Here is a 22,645-nt window from a genome sequence, read left to right as displayed (position 1 = left end):
TAAATAAAGGCTGGTGCTTATTCTTCATGCAATACCCTCAGTGAGGCATCTGATTGGCTCAAAATTTATTCTTCAGAATTCTGTACAAAAATGTATGCAATCCTACATCCACAGAAGATCTATGGTTAGTTCTCCAAGATGTCTGAAACAACCTCCCTGCCAAGTTCCTTCAAAAACCGTGTGTAAATGTATCTAGGAGAATTTATGATGCTGCTAGTGCAAAGGCGGTGACACCAAATATTGTGTTCATTCACTTTGCATTTCTTTAATTGATAAAAAAAAACTATTAACACTTCTAGTTTTGAAAATATTCTTACTTTGCCGCACTTCATCCACACCTGAGTAAAACTTTTGCACAGCATCGTCAGTACAAATTCAGTGCCTTGAAAAAGTATTCATACCTCTTGAACTTTTCAAAAATATTTCAAGCTACACCCACAAACAAATGTATTTTATGGGGTTTTAATGTGGTACACCAACACAAAGTAGCAAGTATTCATTATATGATACATAGTTTACTAAATATTTTAAAACTATAAATCTGAGAATTATGACTTACATTTGTATTCAATCCACTGAAGTCTGACACGCCTAACTAAAATCATGTGACCAATTGCCTCCAGAAGTAATAATTAGTAAATTAAGTACACCTGTGTGTAAATCACTCTTTGTATAACTACTGCTGTTCTGTTAATGCCTCAGAGGTTTGTTTGAGAATATTAGAGATCAAACAGCATCATAAAAATCAAGGACAGTTCACGGACAAAGTTGTGGAGAAGAGTAAAGCAGGGTTAGCTTATAAAAAAAATAGTCCAAGCTCTGAACATCTCATGAAGCACTGTTCAATCCATCATTCAAAAATTGAAGAAGTATGGCACAACTGAAAACTACCAAAACGTTGCTGTCCACCTAAAGCGATAACCCAAGCAAGGAGAGCACTAAATAGAGGAGCAGCCAAGAGACTCATGGTCTCTCTGGAGAAGCTGCAGAGATCCCCAGCTCAGGTGGGAAAATCTGTCCACAGGACAACTATTAGGCTGGGGTCACACATGGCGTAAGAAAATACGCCACGTATTATACGTCCGTACTACGGCCGTAATGCGGAGAAATGTCCCCAAAATATTGATCCGTAGTCAGGGTGTTTCAGCGTATTTTGCGCATGGCATCCTCCGTATGTAATCCGTATGGCATCCGTACTGCGAGATTTTCGCGCAGGCTTGCAAAACCGACATCTAATGGATTTATGTGCTCAAATGTTAGGGAAAACATATATACAGTATATATATATATATATGTCATTGAGACACATATATATATATTCTGTATTTAGATTTCATTCAGCGCGATATCTGTGAACAGCCGCTAATTCAATTGCCGGCTTTTCATTTCTCCTGCACAAACCCGACAGGATATGAGACATGGTTTACATACAGTAAACCATCTCATATCCCCTTTTTTTTTGCATATTCCACACTACTAATGTTAGTAGTGTGTATGTGCAAAATTTCAGCGCTGTAGCTGCTGAAATAAAGGGTTAAATGGCGGAAAAAATTGGCGTGGGCTCCCGCGCAATTTTCTCCGCCAGAATGGTAAAGCCAGTGACTGAGGGCAGATATTAATAGCCAGGAGAGGGTCCTTGGTTATTGGCCCCCCCGTGGCTACAAACATCTGCCCCCAGCCACCCCAGAAAAGGCACATCTGGAAGATGCGCCTATTCTGGCACTTGGCCACTCTCTTCCCACTCCCTGTAGCGGTGGGATATGGGGTAATGAAGGGTTAATGCCACCTTGCTATTGTAAGGTGACATTAAGCCAGATTAATAATGGAGAGGCGTCAATTATGACACCTATCCATTATTAATCCAATTGTGGGAAAGGGTTAAAAAACACACACACATATGATTTAAAAGTATTTTAATGAAAAAAACACAGCGGTTGTTGTAATAATTTATTGTACTCTCAGTCCATCAGGAACACCCTCGCTTGGAAAAATAATAAACGCACAAGATACATACCTTCTGCTGTCAGATCAGGTCCCACGAAGTAATCCATCTGAAGGGGTTAACTAATATTACAGGCAGAGCTGCGATAATCCACTCGCTCTGCCTGTAATCCCCGGGTGCTGAAAGGAAAGCAGTGATCTATACTTACATTCAGTTGCGGTGATGCGCCCCTGCTGGATGTTCTCATGAACTGCAGCCTGGGAACTTTTTCCCACGCTACAGGTCATATGAGGACATCCACCAGGGGGCGCATCACCGCGACTGAAGGAAATGTAGGTCATTGACCTACATTTCATTCATTCGCGGTGATGCGCCCCCTGGTGGATGTCCTCATATGACCTGTAGCGTGGGAAAAAGTTCCCAGGCTGCAGTTCATGAGAACATCCAGCAGGGGCGCATCACCGCAACTGAATGTAAGTATAGATCACTGCTTTCCTTTCAGCACCCGGGGATTACAGGTACGAGCGAGCGGTTTATCGCAGCTCTGCCTGTAATATTAGTTAACCCCTTCAGATGGATTACTTCGTGGGACCTGATCTGACAGCAGAAGGTATGTATCTTGTGCGTTTATTATTTTTCCAAGCGAGGGTGTTCCTGATGGACTGAGAGTACAATAAATTATTACAACAACCGCTGTGTTTTTTTCATTAAAATACTTTTAAATCATGTGTGTGTGTTTTTTAACCCTTTCCCACAATTGGATTAATAATGGATAGGTGTCATAATTGACGCCTCTCCATTATTAATCTGGCTTAATGTCACCTTACAATAGCAAGGTGGCATTAACCCTTCATTACCCCATATCCCACCGCTACAGGGAGTGGGAAGAGAGTGGCCAAGTGCCAGAATAGGCGCATCTTCCAGATGTGCCTTTTCTGGGGTGGCTGGGGGCAGATGTTTGTAGCCACGGGGGGGCCAATAACCATGGACCCTCTCCTGGCTATTAATATCTGCCCTCAGTCACTGGCTTTACCATTCTGGCGGAGAAAATTGCGCGGGAGCCCACGCCAATTTTTTCCGCCATTTAACCCTTTATTTCAGCAGCTACAGCGCTGAAATTTTGCACATACACACTACTAACATTAGTAATGTGGAATATGCAAAAAAAAAGGGGATATGAGATGGTTTACTGTATGTAAACCATGTCTCATATCCTGTCGGGTTTGTGCAGGAGAAATTAAAAGCCGGCAATTGAATTACCGACTTTTCACTAACACCGCTGCGTATTTCTCGCAAGTCACACTGCTGGTCAGTGTGGAATCCGTATTTTTCACGCCCCCATAGACTTTCATTGGCGATTTTTTTGCGCAGTACGCTGACAAACGCAGCATGCTGCGATTTTGTACGGCCGTAGAAAGCCGTATAATACTGAACCGTAATATACGGCTAATAGGAGCAGCCCCATTGAGAAGCATTGTGCCGTATGTAATGCGAGTTTTACGGACGTAGTTTCTGCGCTCTTACGTCCGTAAAACTCGCATGTGTGACCCCAGCCTTAGTCATTTGTCTTATACTCCACAAATCTGGCCTCTGTGGAAGAGTGGCTTGAAGAAAGCCATTGTTGAAAGCAAGTCATAAGAAGTCATGTTTGCAGTTTGCCATGCAGGGGAAGAATGTGCTCTGGTCACTTGAGACCAAAGTAGAACTTCTTAGGCTAAATGCAAAATGCTATACGTGGTGGAAAGCTAACACTGCACAAAATCCTGAAAACACCATCCCCACTGTCACACGTGGTGAAAGCATCATTCATTGGGGATGCTTTTTTTCAGCAAGAACAGGGATGCTGCTCAGAGTCAACGGGAAGATGGCTCGAGCTAAATACAGGGCTACCCTGGAGTCAAACCTGTTAGAAGCTGCAAAAGATGAGACTGGGGCATATTTTCACCTTCCAGCAGGACAGAGCTACAATTAAATGGTTTATATTAAAGTATATTCATGTGTGTGAATGGCCCAGTCACAGTCCAGATCTAAATCCCATTGAGAATCTGTGGCAAGACTTGAAAATTGCTGCTCACAGACATCTCCATCTATTCTCAGTGAGCAAGAACAAGTGTGCAAGGAAAAATGGGAGAAAATTTCAGACTCTAGATGTGCAAAAATAACATACCCCAAAAGACTCGCAGATTTGTATTTTTAGAACATTTCCTTTACACTTCACAAACACTTACTACTTTGTGTTGGTATATCACATCAATTCCCAATAAATTAACATTTAAGTTTGTGGCTGTAACACGAAAAGATGTGGAAAAGTTTACAAAGTATAAATACTTTTTCAAGGCAGTGAACAGTATATATTAGAGAACTGCATCGTGTGAATACCTTTCATATAATTTCATTATCAGATTCTCTTCTGCTACTATATGAAATGGTTGAAAACGAAAACAAGAAAACTGAAGAAGTCAAATTCCTCAGCAAATTAGGGAATATTAGAATGCAATTCCCTGATAAGACATAACTAATTACTTTTGGAGACGAAGCTCCGCGCAGCTCTATAATGGGGGCAGTATAACATTGTGTATATCTTTCCTGACTTCTGTTCTTGCTTTGTTGCAGGAAGAATCCTAACCTCTATTCTAATGAAGCGCCTCCACTGCTCTTGAGCTTAAGGGTCATTGTATTGCGAGAAGGTGTGCGTCTCTATGTGTATTAAGGGTCCTGCATAATTACATTATAAACACCAAGCATGCACAAGACCCAGATAATACAGGCCCAGCGGCGTAATTCATATTCATATCATTGCTGCTCACAGCATCATTATATTGGTGCACACTATGAATATTCTATATAATAGGGTCAGTGAGGTTGTTGATAGACTTTTGTATGTGAAAATGTCAGTACGGTAAAAACAGAAGAGTGTACTCTATAAAAGCCATAGACCTGAACGTTCCCATTACCAAGAAGGGTTTACAGTAACAGATAATGATCATTTGCATTCTGTGCACAGAATATTAATTTGGTCAAATATAATTAATAATCTTTGCGAACTATCACACAACAAACCCACAGCAATACATATTTATAAATGGCAGCTACAACCTTAGAAGCCTGTGCATCAGGGGCAAGTCTAACGCTGATTTACTAGCCGGTTATCAATTTCATTTGAGTTAGACATTGAAAACTCGGATACCTGACTTGTACTTTGGGCCAGTTTGACCCATGTCCAACTATAATCCATCCCCATACAGTCAGTTAGTGTGCACCTGTAATTTCAGATGACTTTTGTGTGTCATGCTTGTAAAATGAGAAGTAGCACTGATTTCCAACAACACGTTTTTTTGTATGTAAGTTTTCATTAGTTTTTCCCACAGCGTGATCCATCTAATTGTTAGCTTTTACCGATCTCAGCTCCAGAGTGGGTGAAGACTAGCTGCATTTGATGTCCCTCACGTACAATACACATAAAAGATATCCTACACTTCTGTGTTCAAGTAGAGCCCCATTAAAATCAGCAGCATTGAGCTGTGTAGCTGTGAATCCAGCACTGGGTGAAATGTACAACTTTCCGGAGCCTTTAGGAGGCTCTCTGCAGCTTCTCTTTCCCGCATTCTCCTCCACAGACCACTATGAACATGTAATTGGATTCCTCAGTGAGCTAAAAGTCCATCTACTCTCTATATACATATTTTAGAAGAGAAAAGGGTCACATTATGAGGGTAGAAGAACTAGCTCTTGAGTAGAGACAGAGGCAAAGATAAAACTCATCTTTGTATATTTTCTCTGGGTTAAAAAACAAAATGGGTTTTTATTATCTATAGAGCATAATAATTAATTATTGCAGGATTATTATTGTAGTGGCCAGTCATCAGCTTGTCTTGACCCAACACTGCTTAACCATTCATTAATTCTTGTTTCTGGTGCTTGGAGCGTCTTCTCCCAACGTAGGGCTAGCCCGATGCAAATAATTGTACTTTTTGTAGCAATAAATCTGCCCTGAGTTTTTTTTTTCATAGAAACATACATAAAATACACCCACTATGAATGTCCCATCAATGCATTTACTGTACATGTCTCCTGCATACCTGGTATTGTACAGTGTATGGAAAGAACCAATTCACTTCCATGTGTCAATTATGAGGATGTTGATAGAGGCCGTCCACCACTGATAAATAATCTGCAGGTCTGGTCCATGGAGGACCCAATGCTTAATTGAAAAAGGTTGGTCTATTCCTTAGCGCAGGCCATCAATGATCAGGAAGACCTGACCTCCAAGTCCTTGCCATCAGCAGATGCACAGTTGCTCATCCGTTCGGGCGTCTATTCCTGCTGGTACATCTAAGGGTATGTTTCCACGTTCAGGAAACGCTGCATGTTTGATGCTGCGTAGAGCTGCAGCGTCAAACACGCAGTGTCCAGATGTTACAGCATAATGGAGGGGATTTCATGAAATCCTGTCTCCACTAAGCATTAAAAGACGCCTGCTGCAGACCCGCGAAAACGGACATGCGGCGCGTGTTTTCAGAACGCAGCATGTCCTTACAATGCGCAAACAACGCAATGACAATGCAGGTGACCTGCCAGTGACCTCAGTTGCAGATTTGGTCAGGATTTTACCTGCATAAAATCCTGACCAAATCCTGATGCAATCCTGAACGTGGACACATACCCTAAGTTCCTTTCAAGTGATCTGGAAGACCTGCATTAGTGGGCCATCTATGTTTTGGAGAACCCCCCTCTAATACTACCTGCATGTTCAATACCTGTATAATGTCATTTAGCCATTTAGTACGATAGAAATATATTGGCTGAAGAAGGAGTTTTGCTCTTACCCAATAAAACAGAGTGAGAAGAACACTTGAATAATCAATGAAGATATGGCTTCTGATTCACTGAGCACATTATTCCGCATGAGAAGCCGTATAACAAAGAAACCTGAGATTATGGTGATGAAGTGATTGTTCTGAAAGAGAATAAACTACCCTCATCTGTTTTGCCTTTGCAGCCAAAGGAATAAAACATGCACGACATATGCAGAAAGATACATAAATATTATCAGAGACAGAAATAATCCACACAAAAAAAATGCCACAAAAATATTGAGTGTCGGAATAGTGGCAACATTTTATGAACACAGGATGAACAAGTTGAATTCTTGCATAATTGAACCCAATAGTGAAAATTCTATTAAAGCTAATTCTACAGAACACACCGACACATTCCTGTCCAGTGACAGTCTCCGAATGCCTGGTTTCATCAGTGTTGTGTTCTATTTGGGGAGGAGAGTGAGTAACAGTCACATAATACAGTCCACAGGAAGTCCCTGAAGAATTTACCAAGATGACAAAATTCTTACACGCACACACACCCACTGTACAGACTTGTAGTATACTTTGGACTGGTTTAGTGGCAGACTGGTATTGCTGATTGGGCCCACTGTGTGTCCCAGGCACCCTGCACAGCAACAAAACATTGAAGACACATTATTTGAACTATTACACTAAGATTTCATTTTGGGGCTAACTTTTTCTTTCACATTTTTCTTCATCTTTTAATTCGTCTTAGTCCACATTCTTCATCAATCTCCAGATCCATCATGAGAGATTCGGTTAAAGATATCCTCATGACACACTTGGTGGTCTATAGCATCGTAATAGGAGATTCCGTTATGGAAGAATGTTCCCACAGCGCGTCCCTGGCGAGCGTGTCCTACTGCATCGCTGAACACCTTGTTGATCTGCTCTTCGGATGGCATCCACCAGTCTGGATTTGAAGTGCAATGCATCCTAATAAATTCTGAAACGGCAAAAAAAGAGACAAGCGTATCAGGAAAGTATGTGCCCTGTTTTATATTTATCACATTGGGTTTTTAATTGGTGGATTGGGTGGTGAAATAATCAATAATCAAGGAGCATGTCATATAGTGTCAGTAGGGATATTTTCTTAGACTTGGAAAGTACTATTGTCCTGGAGAAAGAAAGTTACCAAGTCAATGTTGCACCCACTGTGAGGAAGGATATACAGTTAGGTCCATATATATTTGGACAGAGACAACATTTTTCTAATTTTGGTTATAGACATTACCACAATGAATTTTAAACAAAACAATTCAGATGCAGTTGAAGTTCAGACTTTCAGCTTTCATTTGAGGGTGTCCACATTAAAATTGGATGAAGGGTTTAGGAGTTTCAGCTCCTTAACATGAGCCACCCTGTTTTTAAAAGGACCAAAAGTAATTGGACAATTGACCCCAAGGCTATTTCATGGACAGGTGTGGGCAATCCCTTCGTTATGTAATTCTCAATTAAGCAGATAAAAGGCCTGGAGTTGATTTGAGGTGTGGTGCTTGCATTTGGAAGGTTTTGCTGTGAAGTAAACATGCAGTCAAAGGAGCTCTCCATGCAGGTGAAACAAGCCATCCTTAAGCTGTGAAAACAGAAAAAAACAATCCAAGAAATTGCTACATTATTAGGAGTAGCAAAATCTACAGTTTGGTACATCCTGAGAAAGAAAGAAAGAAAGCACTGGTGAACTCTTCAATGCAAAAAGACCTGGGTGCCCACGGAAGACAACAGTGGTGGATGATCGCAGAATAATCTCCATGGTGAAGAGAAACCCCTTCACAACAGCCAACCAAGTGAACAACACTCTCCAGGAGGTCGGCGTATCAATATCCAAATCTACCATAAAGAGAAGACTGCATGAAAGTAAATACAGAGGGTTCACTGCACGGTGCAAGCCACTCATAAGCATCAAAAAAAAGGGTAGACTGGACTTTGCTAAAAAACATCTATAAAAGCCAGCACAGTTCTGGAAGAACATTCTTTGGACAGATGAAACCAAGATCAACCTCTACCAGAATGATGGAAAGAGAAAAGTATGGCAAAGACGTGGTACAGCTCATGATCCGAACCACATCATCTGTAAAACATGGTGGAGACAGTGTGATGGCTTGGGCATGCATGGCTGCCAGTGGCACCGGGTCACTAGTGTTTATTGATGATGTGACACAGGACAAAAGCAGCCAAATAAATTCTGAGGTATTCAGAGACATACTGTGTGCTCAGATCCAGCCAAATGCAGCCCAACTGATTGGTCGTCGTTTCATACTACAGATGGACAATAACCCAAAACATAAAGCCAAAGCAACCCAGCAGTTTATTAAAGCAAAGAAGTGGAATATTCTTGAATGGCCAAGTCAGTCACCTGATCTCAACCCAATTGATCATGCATTTCACTTGTAAAAGACTAAACTTCAGACAGAAAGGCCCACAAACAAACAGCAACTGAAAACCACTGCAGTGAAGTCCTGGCAGAGCATCAAAAAGGAGGAAACACAGCGTCTGGTGATGTCCATGAGTTCAAGACTTCAGGCAGTCATTGACAACAAAGGGTTTTCAACCAAGTACTAAAAATGAACATTTTATTTAAAATTATTGAATCTGTCCAATTACTTTTGGTCCCTTTAAAAACAGGGTGGCACATGTTAAGGAGCTGACACTCCTAAACCCTTCATCCAATTTTAATGTGGATACCCTCAAATGAAAGCTGAAAGTCTGAACTTCAACTGCATCTGAATTGTTTTGTTTAAAATTCATTGTGGTAATGTCTATAACCAAAATTAGAAAAATGTTGTCTCTGTCCAAATATATATGGACCTAACTGTAAGCTAAGCTAGACAATAAGCCAAAATAAGAGACACCCATCTTCAGACTGTGGTTTCAAGGTTTTTTCCCCCTAGGAGCAAAAACGCAGGGTAGTGGTTGGCTGGGAGAGAAGTCTCTGAGGTGGGTCCCAGCCAACTACTACCCTACTCTCTACGAAAGAGAAAAGCAAGAAGTCCAAATTAGCTGCCTGCTCATGGGGTCTTTTCCTTTCTTTGATGTAGACTAGATATTCATTTGTAAGGCTCCTTAAAGGGTCAGATACTGACTTTTAGGATAGCTACCTCCAATAGGTAGGTTTCATAATTTTAAAATATTTTTGATGGTTAGTTTTATTTTTTTATGTGACTCTTGGCACAAATAAAATTTTGAAATCCTTCAGTTGAGTTCACAATGTCCAAAAGAGAAATGACAATAGGTGGACAATTCTGGTTCGGTGGAGATCACTTTTCTGTTTTGCTGTATATTCCTGCACTAGATGGAAAAATCATGTAATTATCATCAGAGGAAGAGCAAAATAAGGATACCTCTTTTGTACAGATGGATGCCAAGATAAGATGGGTCAGTAAAGGCCCCCATACACAACAGACTAAAGTCGGCTGATCCAGCAGATACTGGCCGGATCAGCAGACAGTCTAATTTAAGGATAGGGCAGTTTTTATTTTTAATGCCTGTCCCTTTTGTAAGGGAATAAGCCGCAGCCAGAGCTACTTGACAGTTAAGGCCCCGTCACACTTAGCGACGCTGCAGCGATACAGGCAACGATGCTGATCGCTGCATCGTCGCTGTTTAGTCGCTGTGTGGTCGCTGGGGAGCTGTCACACAGACAGCTCTCCAGCGACCAACGATGCCGAGGTCCCCGGGTAACCAGGGTAAACATCGGGTTGCTAAGCGCAGGGCCGCGTTTAGTAACCCGATGTTTACCCTGGTTACCAGTGTAAAATGTAAAAAAACAAGCAGTACATACTCACCTTCGCGTCCCCCGGCGTCCGCTTCCTGCACTGACTGAGCGCCGGCCCTAACAGCAGAGCGGTGACGTCACCGCTGTGCTGTACTTTCACTTTACGGCCGGCAGTCAGTCAGTGCGGGAAGCAGACGGCAAGGGACCTGACAGACACCGGAATGTGAGTATGTAGTGTTTGGTTTTTTTTACATTTACGATGGTAACCAGGGTAAAGATCGGGTTACTAAGCGCGGCCCTGCGCTTAGTAACCCGATGTTTACCCTGGTTACCAGTGAAGACATCGCTGAATCCGTGTCACACACACCGATTCAGCGATGTCAGCGGGACCTCAACGATCAAAAAAAGGTCCAGGCCATTCCGACACGACCAGCGATCTCACAGCAGGGGCCGGGTCGCTGGTACGTGTCACACATAGCGAGATCGCTACTGAGGTCGCTGTTGCGTCACAAAACTTGTGACTCAGCAGCGATCTCGCTAGCGACCTCGCTTAGTGTGACGGGGGCTTACTTTCTCTGTCCTTCTCATTGAAAACATTTGGTTGAACTGAACATTAAGGTGTGTAGGAGAGTCTGTAGACTTAGCTGACAACCGAATGAGTTCTCGTCCATCAGATATTGTGTATGTAGGGCTCGCCTAAGGCTATAGACACATCGCTCTTTCTATGCATCTACCTGTCTGGTCTATAGGGAGTAGGCTTGTACACCATCATTTCCTTGGGACTTTAAAAATCCATGAGATTTCTCTGTCACTTGGCTGTCATTCACGTTAGATGTCATAAAGTGCACAGACCTTACTGTATTGTCTATGAATTTTTTTTAAAAAAAGCATCTCCGACTTGGCGAATCCCAAAGAAGATTTCATAAATAAAAAAACTAATAGGTACGAAATAAAAAACACATAATTTAATCCCTATTGTAAATGACAATCAAACACATGATGCATTTCCTTTAAGATCTCAAATTTTGGTAACCAGTAGATCTCTAAACTCATGACCCCTTTCATTTCTCTATTACACATCAGAAGACACATGTACACGGAAATGTCTGATTTAATTGAAATTAATATTCAGATGCTTTATCAGTAATTTGTGATCCTCTGTTAGCGTGTTCATATTGAACAGGAAATCTCTCCATACATTGTACGCTGACATCCCATATTGATTGTCTTGCTGCCTAAACGCTGACAGAAAAATGTGGCATTAAAGCAGCTATTTAGAAATTTACATAATACACGCAGTAAGCTCCCAATTTCCTGCTGATTCTGAAGATCTTTTAACATTTTCTAAGGGTTTTAAAATATGTAGAGAACGGTTGTATCTATGCAATAAAGAATTAATTTATATATATTTATAAACAGGAGAGAACCCCCAAAAATTATATTATTCTGAAATCGGGTTAAAAATAACTTTCAAGAAGCAGCAATCTTTCTCAGAGAGGTGCATGGTGGCTCCAAAAGATACAACATAGTACACCGACCAAAACTACTGTATGTTCTTGTTCTTCAGACCTGTTCTTCTCTACAAGCCTTGGTCTACGAGTCGTGCTAGGACCGTCAGCTGTCTACCCCTTACAGGTCAGGGGCAATCACTGGTCGATTTGTGTGGGAAGGCCTTTTACAAAGCAGCGTGGGGAACTGTTGTCTTCCTTCTTCCAGTAGAAAAGGTTCAAACATGAAAAGCTAAAAAGTACATGTCACCAGATCAAAAGTGAGCAGTCTTTGCTCTTATTTTATTCCCGCTGCTCCTCTTAGTATTTTGACATTTTCTTTTGTTATTACCACCATACGGTTCTAGAAATATGAGCCTTTTTATCTGGCGCTAATTTTTATGATCTTTACAACCAAGGGGGCATAGCTCACAGGGTAATAATTCAGAGTAGCCTACCAGTCCCCAAAACATTTGATATTTATTTTATTTTTGATGACATAATTTTATGGGTTTTAATAACATGTAAGTATTACATGATCTCCTAATTTGTGAAATACTACTTCACAAAGGAAGAGGGATTCTAGGAGCTGCTACAGTGGTCCAGTGGAGTGGCAGGGTCGGAAGCCAAAATGTAGCTGGCCAGAGACAAGATGAGAGGTGGTTTAAGGTGGACCTGCTGTTCAAGAAGTTTGGAAACAAAGTGGAGTAGTGAGAAGGGGCTATAGCTGGTTATGGAGGATCAACTAGGAAGTCCGGAGGCTGTGGAGCGGTGTGCTCATGAAGACAACAGTTTAGAAAACACCTTTATGTATAGGTGTGATGGTTGCCTGCTTAAAGGAAGGTTAGACTGAACACTGTAGTAATTTTAGGGATGAGATGATTTGGGATTTGGTGAGCGTTTTATCTGAAATGGTGGAGAAGCAGGTTATCAGGGGAGAGGACTGGGCTGTTGTGTAAAAGCGTAATGGGAACTGTAGAATGAAGCTTTTATAATGAACTGAAATGAAACGGAAAGATGTCCAAACAATAAAGAGGGCCCTGATCACAAGCTCACAATCTATAAGGAAATAGTAGGGCACAAAAAGTAAAAAGTGCTTGCCGTGTATGGTACAGCCATTATAATAAATGGGACATTTCAAATAAGATACATGAACCAGTCATGAGCCAGTATCTGTACAAGTACAATTACCAAGTGCTATTGGGTGCATGGAGGATTTGGACACAGATGGTTAGGACCAGATTCTGAGGAAAATTTAGAAAGAGTGAACATGGAAGAGTTGGGTTAGTGAGGTGATAGGCTTGTATAAAGAGATGTGTTTTTAAAGCTCACTTAAATATTTGGTGGCTAGATATTAGTCGGATTGTCCGAGGTAGTGCATTGCAGAAAACTGGTGCAACACGAGAGAAGTCTTGGAGACGGAGATGCAAGGTTTGGATTATGGAGGATGTTAGTCTTAGATCAGTTGCAGAATGCAGAGAACAGGTAGGGTGATAGACAAAGATGAGGGAGGAGATGTAGGGTGGTGTAGAACTGTCTAGAGTTTCGTGGATGAGAAAGATAAGTTTGAATTGTATTATGTAGTGTATGGATGGCAACCAGTGCAATGACTGGCACAAGGTGGAGGCATTGTTGTGGCAGCTGGACAGAAATTCAACCTTGGCTGCCGCATTCAGGACAGATTGAAGGGGAGAAAGTTTGGTTAGAGTGAGATCCATCAGTAGAGAGTTGCAGTAGTCCAGACGAGAATGAAAAAGAACAGTTTTTGCAGTTTCAAAGATGAGAAAAGGTTGGATTCTGCATATTTTTTTAAGATGCAGGTAGCATGAGGAAGTAAGCAACTGCATACAGAGAAACAAGGAAAGATCTGTGTGAAATATGACCCCAAGACAGGTAGATTAGTAGAGGGGGAAACAGAAGAAGTTCAGTTTTGGAGAGATTCAGTTTCAGATAGAGGGAGGACATGATGTTAGAGACAGCTGATAGACAATCCCTGGTATTTTGTATTGTGGTGGTGATGTAAGAAGAAGAGGTGTATAATTGGGTATCATCAGCATATAATGGTACTGGAAAGCAAATATGCTGATAGCTTGTCCAACAGTGGCAGTGTACAGTGGGGCAAAAAAGTATTTAGTCAGTCAGCAATAGTGCAAATTCCACCACTTAAAAAGATGAGAGGCGTCTGTAATTTGCATCATAGGTAGACCTCAACTATGGGAGACAAACTGAGACAAAAAAATCCAGAAAATCACATTGTCTGTTTTTTTATCATTTTATTTGCATATTATGGTGGAAAATAAGTATTTGGTCAGAAACAAACAATCAAGATTTCTGGCTCGCACAGACCTGTAACTTCTTCTTTAAGAGTCTCCTCTTTCCTCCACTCATTACCTGTAGTAATGGCACCTGTTTAAACTTGTTATCAGTATAAAAAGACACCTGTGCACACCCTCAAACAGTCTGACTCCAAACTCCACTATGGTGAAGACCAAAGAGCTGTCAAAGGACACCAGAAACAAAATTGTAGCCCTGCACCAGGCTGGGAAGACTGAATCTGCAATAGCCAACCAGCTTGGAGTGAAGAAATCAACAGTGGGAGCAATAATTAGAAAATGGAAGACATTCAAGACCACTGATAATCCCCCTCGATCTGGGGCTCCACGCAAAATCCCACCCCGTGGGGTCAGAATGATCACAAGAACGGTGAGCAAAAATCCCAGAACCACGCGGGGGGACCTAGTGAATGAACTGCAGAGAGCTGGGACCAATGTAACAAGCCCTACCATAAGTAACACACTACGCCACCATGGACTCAGATCCTGCAGTGCCAGACGTGTCCCACTGCTTAAGCCAGTACATGTCCGGGCCCGTCTGAAGTTTGCTAGAGAGCATTTGGATGATCCAGAGGAGTTTTGGGAGAATGTCCTATGGTCTGATGAAACCAAACTGGAACTGTTTGGTAGAAACACAACTTGTCGTGTTTGGAGGAAAAAGAATACTGAGTTGCATCCATCAAACACCATACCTACTGTAAAGCATGGTGGTGGAAACATCATGCTTTGAGGCGGCTGTTTCTCTGCAAAGGGGCCAGGACGACTGATCCGGGTACATGAAAGAATGAATGGGGCCATGTATCGTGAGATTTTGAGTGCAAACCTCCTTCCATCAGCAAGGGCATTGAAGATGAAACGTGGCTGGGTCTTTCAACATGACAATGATCCAAAGCACACCGCCAGGGCAACGAATGAGTGGCTTCGTAAGAAGCATTTCAAGGTCCTGGAGTGGCCTAGTCAGTCTCCAGATCTCAACCCTATAGAAAACCTTTGGAGGGAGTTGAAAGTCCGTGTTGCCAAGCGAAAAGCCAAAAACATCACTGCTCTAGAGGAGATCTGCATGAAGGAATGGGCCAACATACCAACAACAGTGTGTGGCAACCTTGTGAAGACTTACAGAAAACGTTTGACCTCTGTCATTGCCAACAAAGGATATATTACAAAGTATTGAGATGAAATTTTGTTTCTGACCAAATACTTATTTTCCACCATAATATGCAAATAAAATGATAAAAAAAACAGACAATGTGATTTTCTGGATTTTTTTGTCTCAGTTTGTCTCCCATAGTTGAGGTCTACCTATGATGTAAATTACAGACGCCTCTCATCTTTTTAAGTGGTGGAAATTGCACTATTGCTGACTGACTAAATACTTTTTTGCCCCACTGTATATAGAGAAGAGAAGGGGGCCTAGGACTGAGACTTGAAGAACCCTGATAGCACGGGGAAGATTAGAGGAATAAAAGCCAGCAAAAGATACAGTGAAGTAGAGAGGCAGGAGGAGAACCAAGAGATAGCAGTTTCTTTGAGGCCAATAGAGCAAAGCATAGTGAGGAGGAGCTGTTGATCCGTAGTGTCAAATGCTGCAAAGAGATCCAGGAGAATCAGCAGGGAGCAGTGGCCATTAGATTTAGTTGCTATTAGATCGTTAGAGACTTTAGTAACAGCAGTTTCAGTAGAGTGTAAAGAATGAAAACCAGATTGTAACTGGTCAAGAAGAGAATGGTCTGAGAGATAGAGGATTAACCGAGATTTGACCAAGCATGCCAGGAGTTTAGAGATGAAGGGAAGATTAGATTGTTTTAGTAAAAGGGTTATTATGGCGTGTTTCAATGAAGAGGGAAACATACCAAAAGAGAGAGGTTAAAAATTTTAGTTAGGTGGGCAGAGACAAACGGGGAGAGGGACTGAAGAAGATGTGAGGGAATAGGGTCACTGGTGCAGGTTGTAGTGCGAGAATAAACAAGGAGCCTGATAACTTATTTTTCCGTAACAGGTTCAAATGTGGAAAGTGATCTTGAGCTTCAGGAGGGAAGGGGATCCAGGCTCTGAGGGGGATTGTGCAAAAATGTCCTAATGGATAAGACATTTGTTCTAAGAAATAAGTGGAGTGAAATTTTCGAGGAGTCGTTTTGGATTGTCGGATAGTGATCTGATGTGGGAGTAGACTTGCTTGGTCAGCTTTCTGTCATGTTGTTGATCTTTTGTTTGAAACATGAGGCAAAGTTCTCACCTGAGAAGAGCTTTGGAGAGAGCTTCTGGGCCTGGGGTGTGAATTAAAGTGTTAAACAGTTGTTTGCGGTTTTGGAACAAAAAAAAATATTGGAGTAAAGAAGAAGTAGTCCCATTTAGGAGATGTGAGTGCAGACTTTACTTATTTATATGTGTATAAAAGACACCACGGTGCAGAAACAATGGACTAACAGGGAGTCAGGCAAGAAAATAGGTGAAATATTACTACATTTTATTAATTAATTGCGGCAACAACATTCCACAATAAATAAGAAATAAAAACAATACGCATGTATGCAAGATAAATATATGGAAGAAGTCAATCAGTATACATAATCAATTCATTTAAAATCCCTAAAAAGGATAATGACTATAGACCCATATGCTATTATAACTGTGCAAAAATTGCAAAATATGTGCAAAAAAACCGCAAAAAATATATCTAATATATAATTGCCTAGAATACTACTTCCTGCAATTTGTGCCAAGAAAGAACATACCAATATACATAGTTATTGATACATATTATTTATTATTTACATTATTGTTCTTAAGCAAAGAACCGTTGTTGTGGCATTTGCCACAACACGCAAAGTTGTTGTCTGATGTCTTTCATCACTCCCCTCATAAGCATGTTCATGGATCCTGTGTAACTGTACCTTAAATAACAAGAATTGTCAAGAGCTGGTGAGTGCAGCCATTTTTTGTTCTTTCTTACTATTATTTATTAATTGTATTATTCTTACATTTGAATAAATAAAGTATATATGGATTCTAGACTCCCGATTCTTTAGAATCGGGCTGCCATCTAGTAAATATAATAAAAGAATCACACGTGAGGACAGTATTTACTGTCACAACAAAGTGCCAAGTGGTATCAAAATAAAGTGGAAGGAACAGCAATTCCCTAGATGAAAACAAGCACTCTTTAAAAGTGAACCAGTGCAAATAGAAAATCAAGTGAATTTGCAGAACATATTGGGTTTTAACCCCTTTCTGTCATCGGACGTACTATTCCGTCCATGTGGGGTGGGCCCTACTTCGCAAGGACGGAATAGTACGTCCAGCGCGATCGGCCGCGCTCACGGGGGGGAGGACGGCCGATCGCAGCCGGGTGTCAGCTGACTATCGCACCCGGCACATTAACCCCTGGCATACTGCGATCAAACATGATCGCAGTGTGCCGGCGGTATAGGGAAGCATCGCACAGGGAGGGGGCTCCCTGCGGGCTTCCCTGAGACGATCGGTACAAGGCGATGTGCTCACCTTGTACCGAGCGTCTCCTCCTTGCAGTCCCCAGATCCAAAATGGCCGCGGGGCTGCATCCGAGTCCTGCAGGGAGGTGGCTTCACAGCGCCTGCTCAGAGCAGGTACCGGGAAGCCTCCTTGCTGTGCTGTGTGATCGCCGATCTGACACAGTGCACAGCAAAGTGTCAGATTGGCGATCTGTCACTTTACTGTGATGTCCCCCCCTGGGGCAAAGTAAAAATGTAAAAAAAAAAAAAAATTACATGTGTAAAAAAAAATTAAAAAAAATTCCTACATAAATAATAATAATAAAAAAATACTGTTCCAATAAATACATTCCTTTAGCTAAATAAAGATAAAAAAAAAAATAAAAGTACACATTTAGTATCGCCGCGTCCGTAACGACCCAACCTATAAAACTGTCCCACTAGTTAACCCCTTCAGTGAACACCGTAAAAAAAAAAAAAAAAAAAGAGGCAAAAAACAACACTTTATTATCATACCGCCGAACAAAAAGTGGAATAACATGTGATCAAAAAGACGGAAATGAATAACCATGGTACCGCTAAAAACGTCATCTTGTCCCGCAAAAAACGAGCCGCCATACAGCATCATCAGCGAAAAAATAAAAAAGTTATAGTCCTGAGAATAAAGCGATGCAAAAATAATTATTTTTTCTATAAAACAGTTTTTATTGTATAAAAGCGCCAAAACATAAAAAAATGATATAAATGAGGTATCGCTGTAATCGTACTGACCCGAAGAATAAAACTGCTTTATCCATTTTACCAAACGCGGAACGGTATAAGCGCCCCCCCAAAAGAAATTCATGAATAGCTGGTTTTTGGTCATTCTGCCTCACAAAAATCGGAATAAAAAGCGATCAAAAAATGTCAACTCGTCCCGCAAAAACAAGACCTCACATGACTCTGTGGACCAAAATATGGAAAAATTATAGCACTCAAAATGTGGTAACGCAAAAAACATTTTTTGCAATAAAAAGCATCTTTTAGTGTGTGACGGCTGCCAATCATAAAAATCTGCTAGAAAACCTGCTATAAATAGTAAATCAAACCCCCCCTTCATCATCCCCTTAGTTACGAAAAATAAAAAAATAAAAAAAAATGTATTTATTTCCATTTTCCCATTAGGGTTAGGGTTAGGGTTAGAGCTAGGGTTAGGGTTGGGGCTAAAGTTAGGGTTAGGGTTTGGATTACATTTACAGTTGGGAATAGGGTTGGGATTAGGATTAGGGGTGTGTCAGGGTTAGGGTTTCAGTTATAATTGGGGGGTTTCCACTGTTTAGGCATATCAGGGGCTCTCCAAATGCGACATTGCGTCCGATCTCAATTCCAGCCAATTTTGCGTTGAAAAAGTAAAACAGTGATCCTTCATCCCTTCCGAGCTCTCCCGTGCGCACAAACAGGGGTTTACCCCAACATATGGGGAATCTGCGTACTCAGGACACATTGGACAACAACTTTTGGGGTCCAATTTCTCCTGTTACTCTTGGGAAAATACAAAACTGGGAACTAAAAAATTATTTTTGTGTAAAAAAAAAATTTTTTTTTAATTTTCACGGCTCTGCGTTATAAACTGTAGTGAAACACTTGGGGGTTCAAAGTTCTCACAACACATCTAGATAAGTTCCTTGGGGGGTCTAGTTTCCAATATGGGGTCACGTATCAGGGGTTTCTACTGTTTAGTTACATCAGGGGCTCTGCAAATTCAACGTGACGCCTGCAGACCAATCATCTAAGTCTGCATTCCAAATGGCGCTCCTTCCCTTCCGTGCTCTGCCATGCGCCCAAACGGTGGTTCCCCCCCACATATTGGGTATCAGCGTACTCAGGACAAATTGGACAACAACTTTTAGGGTTCAATTTACACTGTTTCCCTTGGAAAAATACAAAACTGGGGGCTAAAAAATAATTTTTGTGGGGAAAATTTTTTTTTTTATTTTCACGGCTCTGCGTTATAAACTGTAGTGAAACACTTGGGGGTTCAAAGCTCTCACAACACATCTAGATAAGTTCATTGGGGGGTCTAGTTTCCAATATGGGGTTACTTGTGGGGGGTTTCTACGGTTTAGGTACATTAGGGGCTCTGCAAATGCAACGTGACGCCTGCAGACCATTCCATCTAAGTCTGCATTCCAAATGGCGCTCCTTCCCTTCCGAGCTCTCCCATGCGCCCAAACGGTGGTTCCCCCACATATGGGGTATCAGCGTACTCAGGACAAATTGGACAACAACTTTTGGGGTCTAATTTCTCCTGTTACCCTTGGGAAAATACAAAACTGGGGGCTAAAAAATAATTTTTGTTGGGAAAAAAATAATTTTTATTTTCACGGCTCTGCATTATAAACTGTAGTGAAACACTTGGGGGTTCAAAGCTCTCACAACACATCTAGATGAGTTCCTTAGGGGGTCTAATTCCCAAAATGGCGTCACTTGTGGGGGATTTCAATGTTTAGGCACATCAGTGGCTCTCCAAACGCAACATGGCGTCCCATCTCAATGTCAATTTTGCATTGAAAAGTCAAATGGCGCTTCTTCCCTTCCGAGCTCTGCAATGCGCCCAAACAGTGGTTTACCCCCACACATGAGGTATGAGCGTACTCAGGACAAATTGGACAACAACTTTTGGGGTCCAATTTCTTCTCTTACCCTTGGGAAAATTAAATATTGGGGGCGAAAAGATCATTTTTGTGAAAAAATATGATTTTTTATTTTTACGGCTCTGCATTATAAACTTCTGTGAATCACTTAATGAGTCAAAGTGCTCACCACACATCTAGATAAGTTTCTTAGGGGGTCTACTTTCTAAAATGGTGTCACTTGTGGGGGGTTTCAATGTTTAGTCACATCAGGGGCTCTCCAAACGCAACATGGCGTCCCATCTCAATTCCAGTCAATTTTGCATTGAAAAGTCAAATGGCACTCCTTCGCTTCCGAGCTCTGCCATGCGCCCAAACAGTGGTTTACCCCCACATATGGGGTATCGGCGTACTCAGGACAAATTGTACAACAACTATTGGGGTCCATTTTTTCCTGTTACCCTTTGTAAAATAGAACAAATTGGAGCTGAAGTAAATTTTTGGTGTAAAAAAGTTAAATGTTCATTTTTATTTAACCCCTTCATGACCCAGCCTATTTTGGCCTTAATGACCTTGCCGATTTTTGCAATTCTGACCAGTGTCCCTTTATGAGGTAATAACTCAGGAACGCTTCAACGGATCCTAGCGATTCTGAGATTGTTTTTTCGTGACATATTGGGCTTCATGTTAGTGGTAAATTTAGGTCGATAATTTCTGAGTTTATTTGTGAAAAAAACGGAAATTTGGCAAAAATTTTGAAAATTTTGCAATTTTCACATTTTGAATTTTTATTCTGTTAAACCAGAGAGTTATGTGACACAAAATAGTTAATAAATAACATTTCCCACATGTCTACTTTACATCAGCTCAATTTTGGAAACAATTATTTTTTTTGCTAGGAAGTTATAAGGGTTAAAATTTGACCAGTGATTTCTCATTTTTACAACAAAATTTACAAAACCATTTTTTTTAGGGACCACCTCACATTTGAAGTCAGTTTGAGGGTTCTATATGGCTGAAAATACCCAAAAGTGACACCATTCTAAAAACTGCACCCCTCAAGGTGCTCAAAACCACATTCAAGAAGTTTATTAACCCTTCGGGTGTTTCACAGCAGCAGAAGCAACATGGAAGGAAAAAATGAACATTTAACTTTTTAGTCACAAAAATGATTTTTTCTTTTCCCAAGGGTAAAAGGAGAAACTGGACCACGAACGTTGTTGTCCAATTTGTCCTGAGTACGCTGATACCTCATATGTGGGGGTAAACCACTGTTTGGGCGCACGGCAGGGCTCGGAAGGGAAGGAGCGCCATTTGACTTTTTCAATGAAAAATTGGCTCCAATCTTTAGCGGACACCATGTCGCGTTTGGAGAGCCCCCGTGTGCCTAAACATTGGAGCTCCCCCACAAGTGACCCCATTTTGGAAACTAGACCCCCCAAGGAACTTATCTAGAAGCATAGTGAGCACTTTAAACCCCCAGGTGCTTCACAAATTGATCCGTAAAAATGAAACAGTACTTTTTTTTCACAAAAAAATTATTTTAGCCTCAATTTTTTCATTTTCACATGGGCAACAGGATAAAATGGATCCTAAAATTTGTTGGACAATTTCTTCTGAGTACACTGATACCTTACATGTGGGGGTAAACCACTGTTTGGGCACATGGTAAGGCTCGGAAGGGAAGGAGCGCCATTTGACTTTTTGAATGAAAAATTATCTCCATCGCTAGCAGACACCATGTCACGTTTGGAGAGCCCCTGTGTGCCTAAACATTGGAGCGCTCCCACAAGTGACCCCATTTTGGAAACTAGACCCCCCAAGGAACTTACCTAGAAGCATAGTGAGCACTTTAAACTCTCAGGTGCTTCACAAATTGATCCGTAAAAATGAAAAAGTACTTTTTTTTCACACAAAATTTCTTTTAGCCTTAATTTTTTCATTTTCACATGGGCAACAGGATAAAATGGATCCTAAAATTTGTTGGGCAATTTCTCCTGAGTACGTTGATACCTCATATGTGGGGGTAAACCACTGTTTGGGTGCACGGCAAGGCTCGGAAGGGGAGGCGTGCCATTTGACTTTTTGAATGGAAAATTAGCTCCAATCGTTAGCGGACACCATGTCGCGTTTGGAGAGCCCCTGTGTGCCTAAACATTGGAGCTCCCCTACAAGTTACCCCATTTTGGAAACTAGACCCCCAAAGGAACTTATCTAGATGCATAGTGAGCACTTATAACCCCCA

General features: G+C 41.3%; 1 protein-coding gene across 2 annotated transcripts in view; it reads right to left on the bottom strand.

Moving 5' to 3' along the window:
- Positions 1-7,035: 7,035 nt before the first annotated feature.
- Positions 7,036-22,645, bottom strand: part of BEND4 (BEN domain containing 4) — a 209,763-nt gene continuing 194,153 nt past the window's right edge. For both annotated transcript variants that reach the window (XM_077279839.1, XM_077279838.1), the window contains exon 6: positions 7,036-7,732. In XM_077279839.1, coding sequence (XP_077135954.1) covers positions 7,723-7,732 — 10 coding nt within the window. In that variant the 3' untranslated portion in view covers positions 7,036-7,722. The remainder of the gene's footprint in view (positions 7,733-22,645) is intronic.

This window comes from Ranitomeya variabilis, chromosome 1 (assembly GCF_051348905.1).
Source record: "Ranitomeya variabilis isolate aRanVar5 chromosome 1, aRanVar5.hap1, whole genome shotgun sequence".
NCBI classification, from domain to species: domain Eukaryota; kingdom Metazoa; phylum Chordata; class Amphibia; order Anura; family Dendrobatidae; genus Ranitomeya; species Ranitomeya variabilis.
This window is presented reverse-complemented; position numbering and strand designations above follow the sequence as displayed.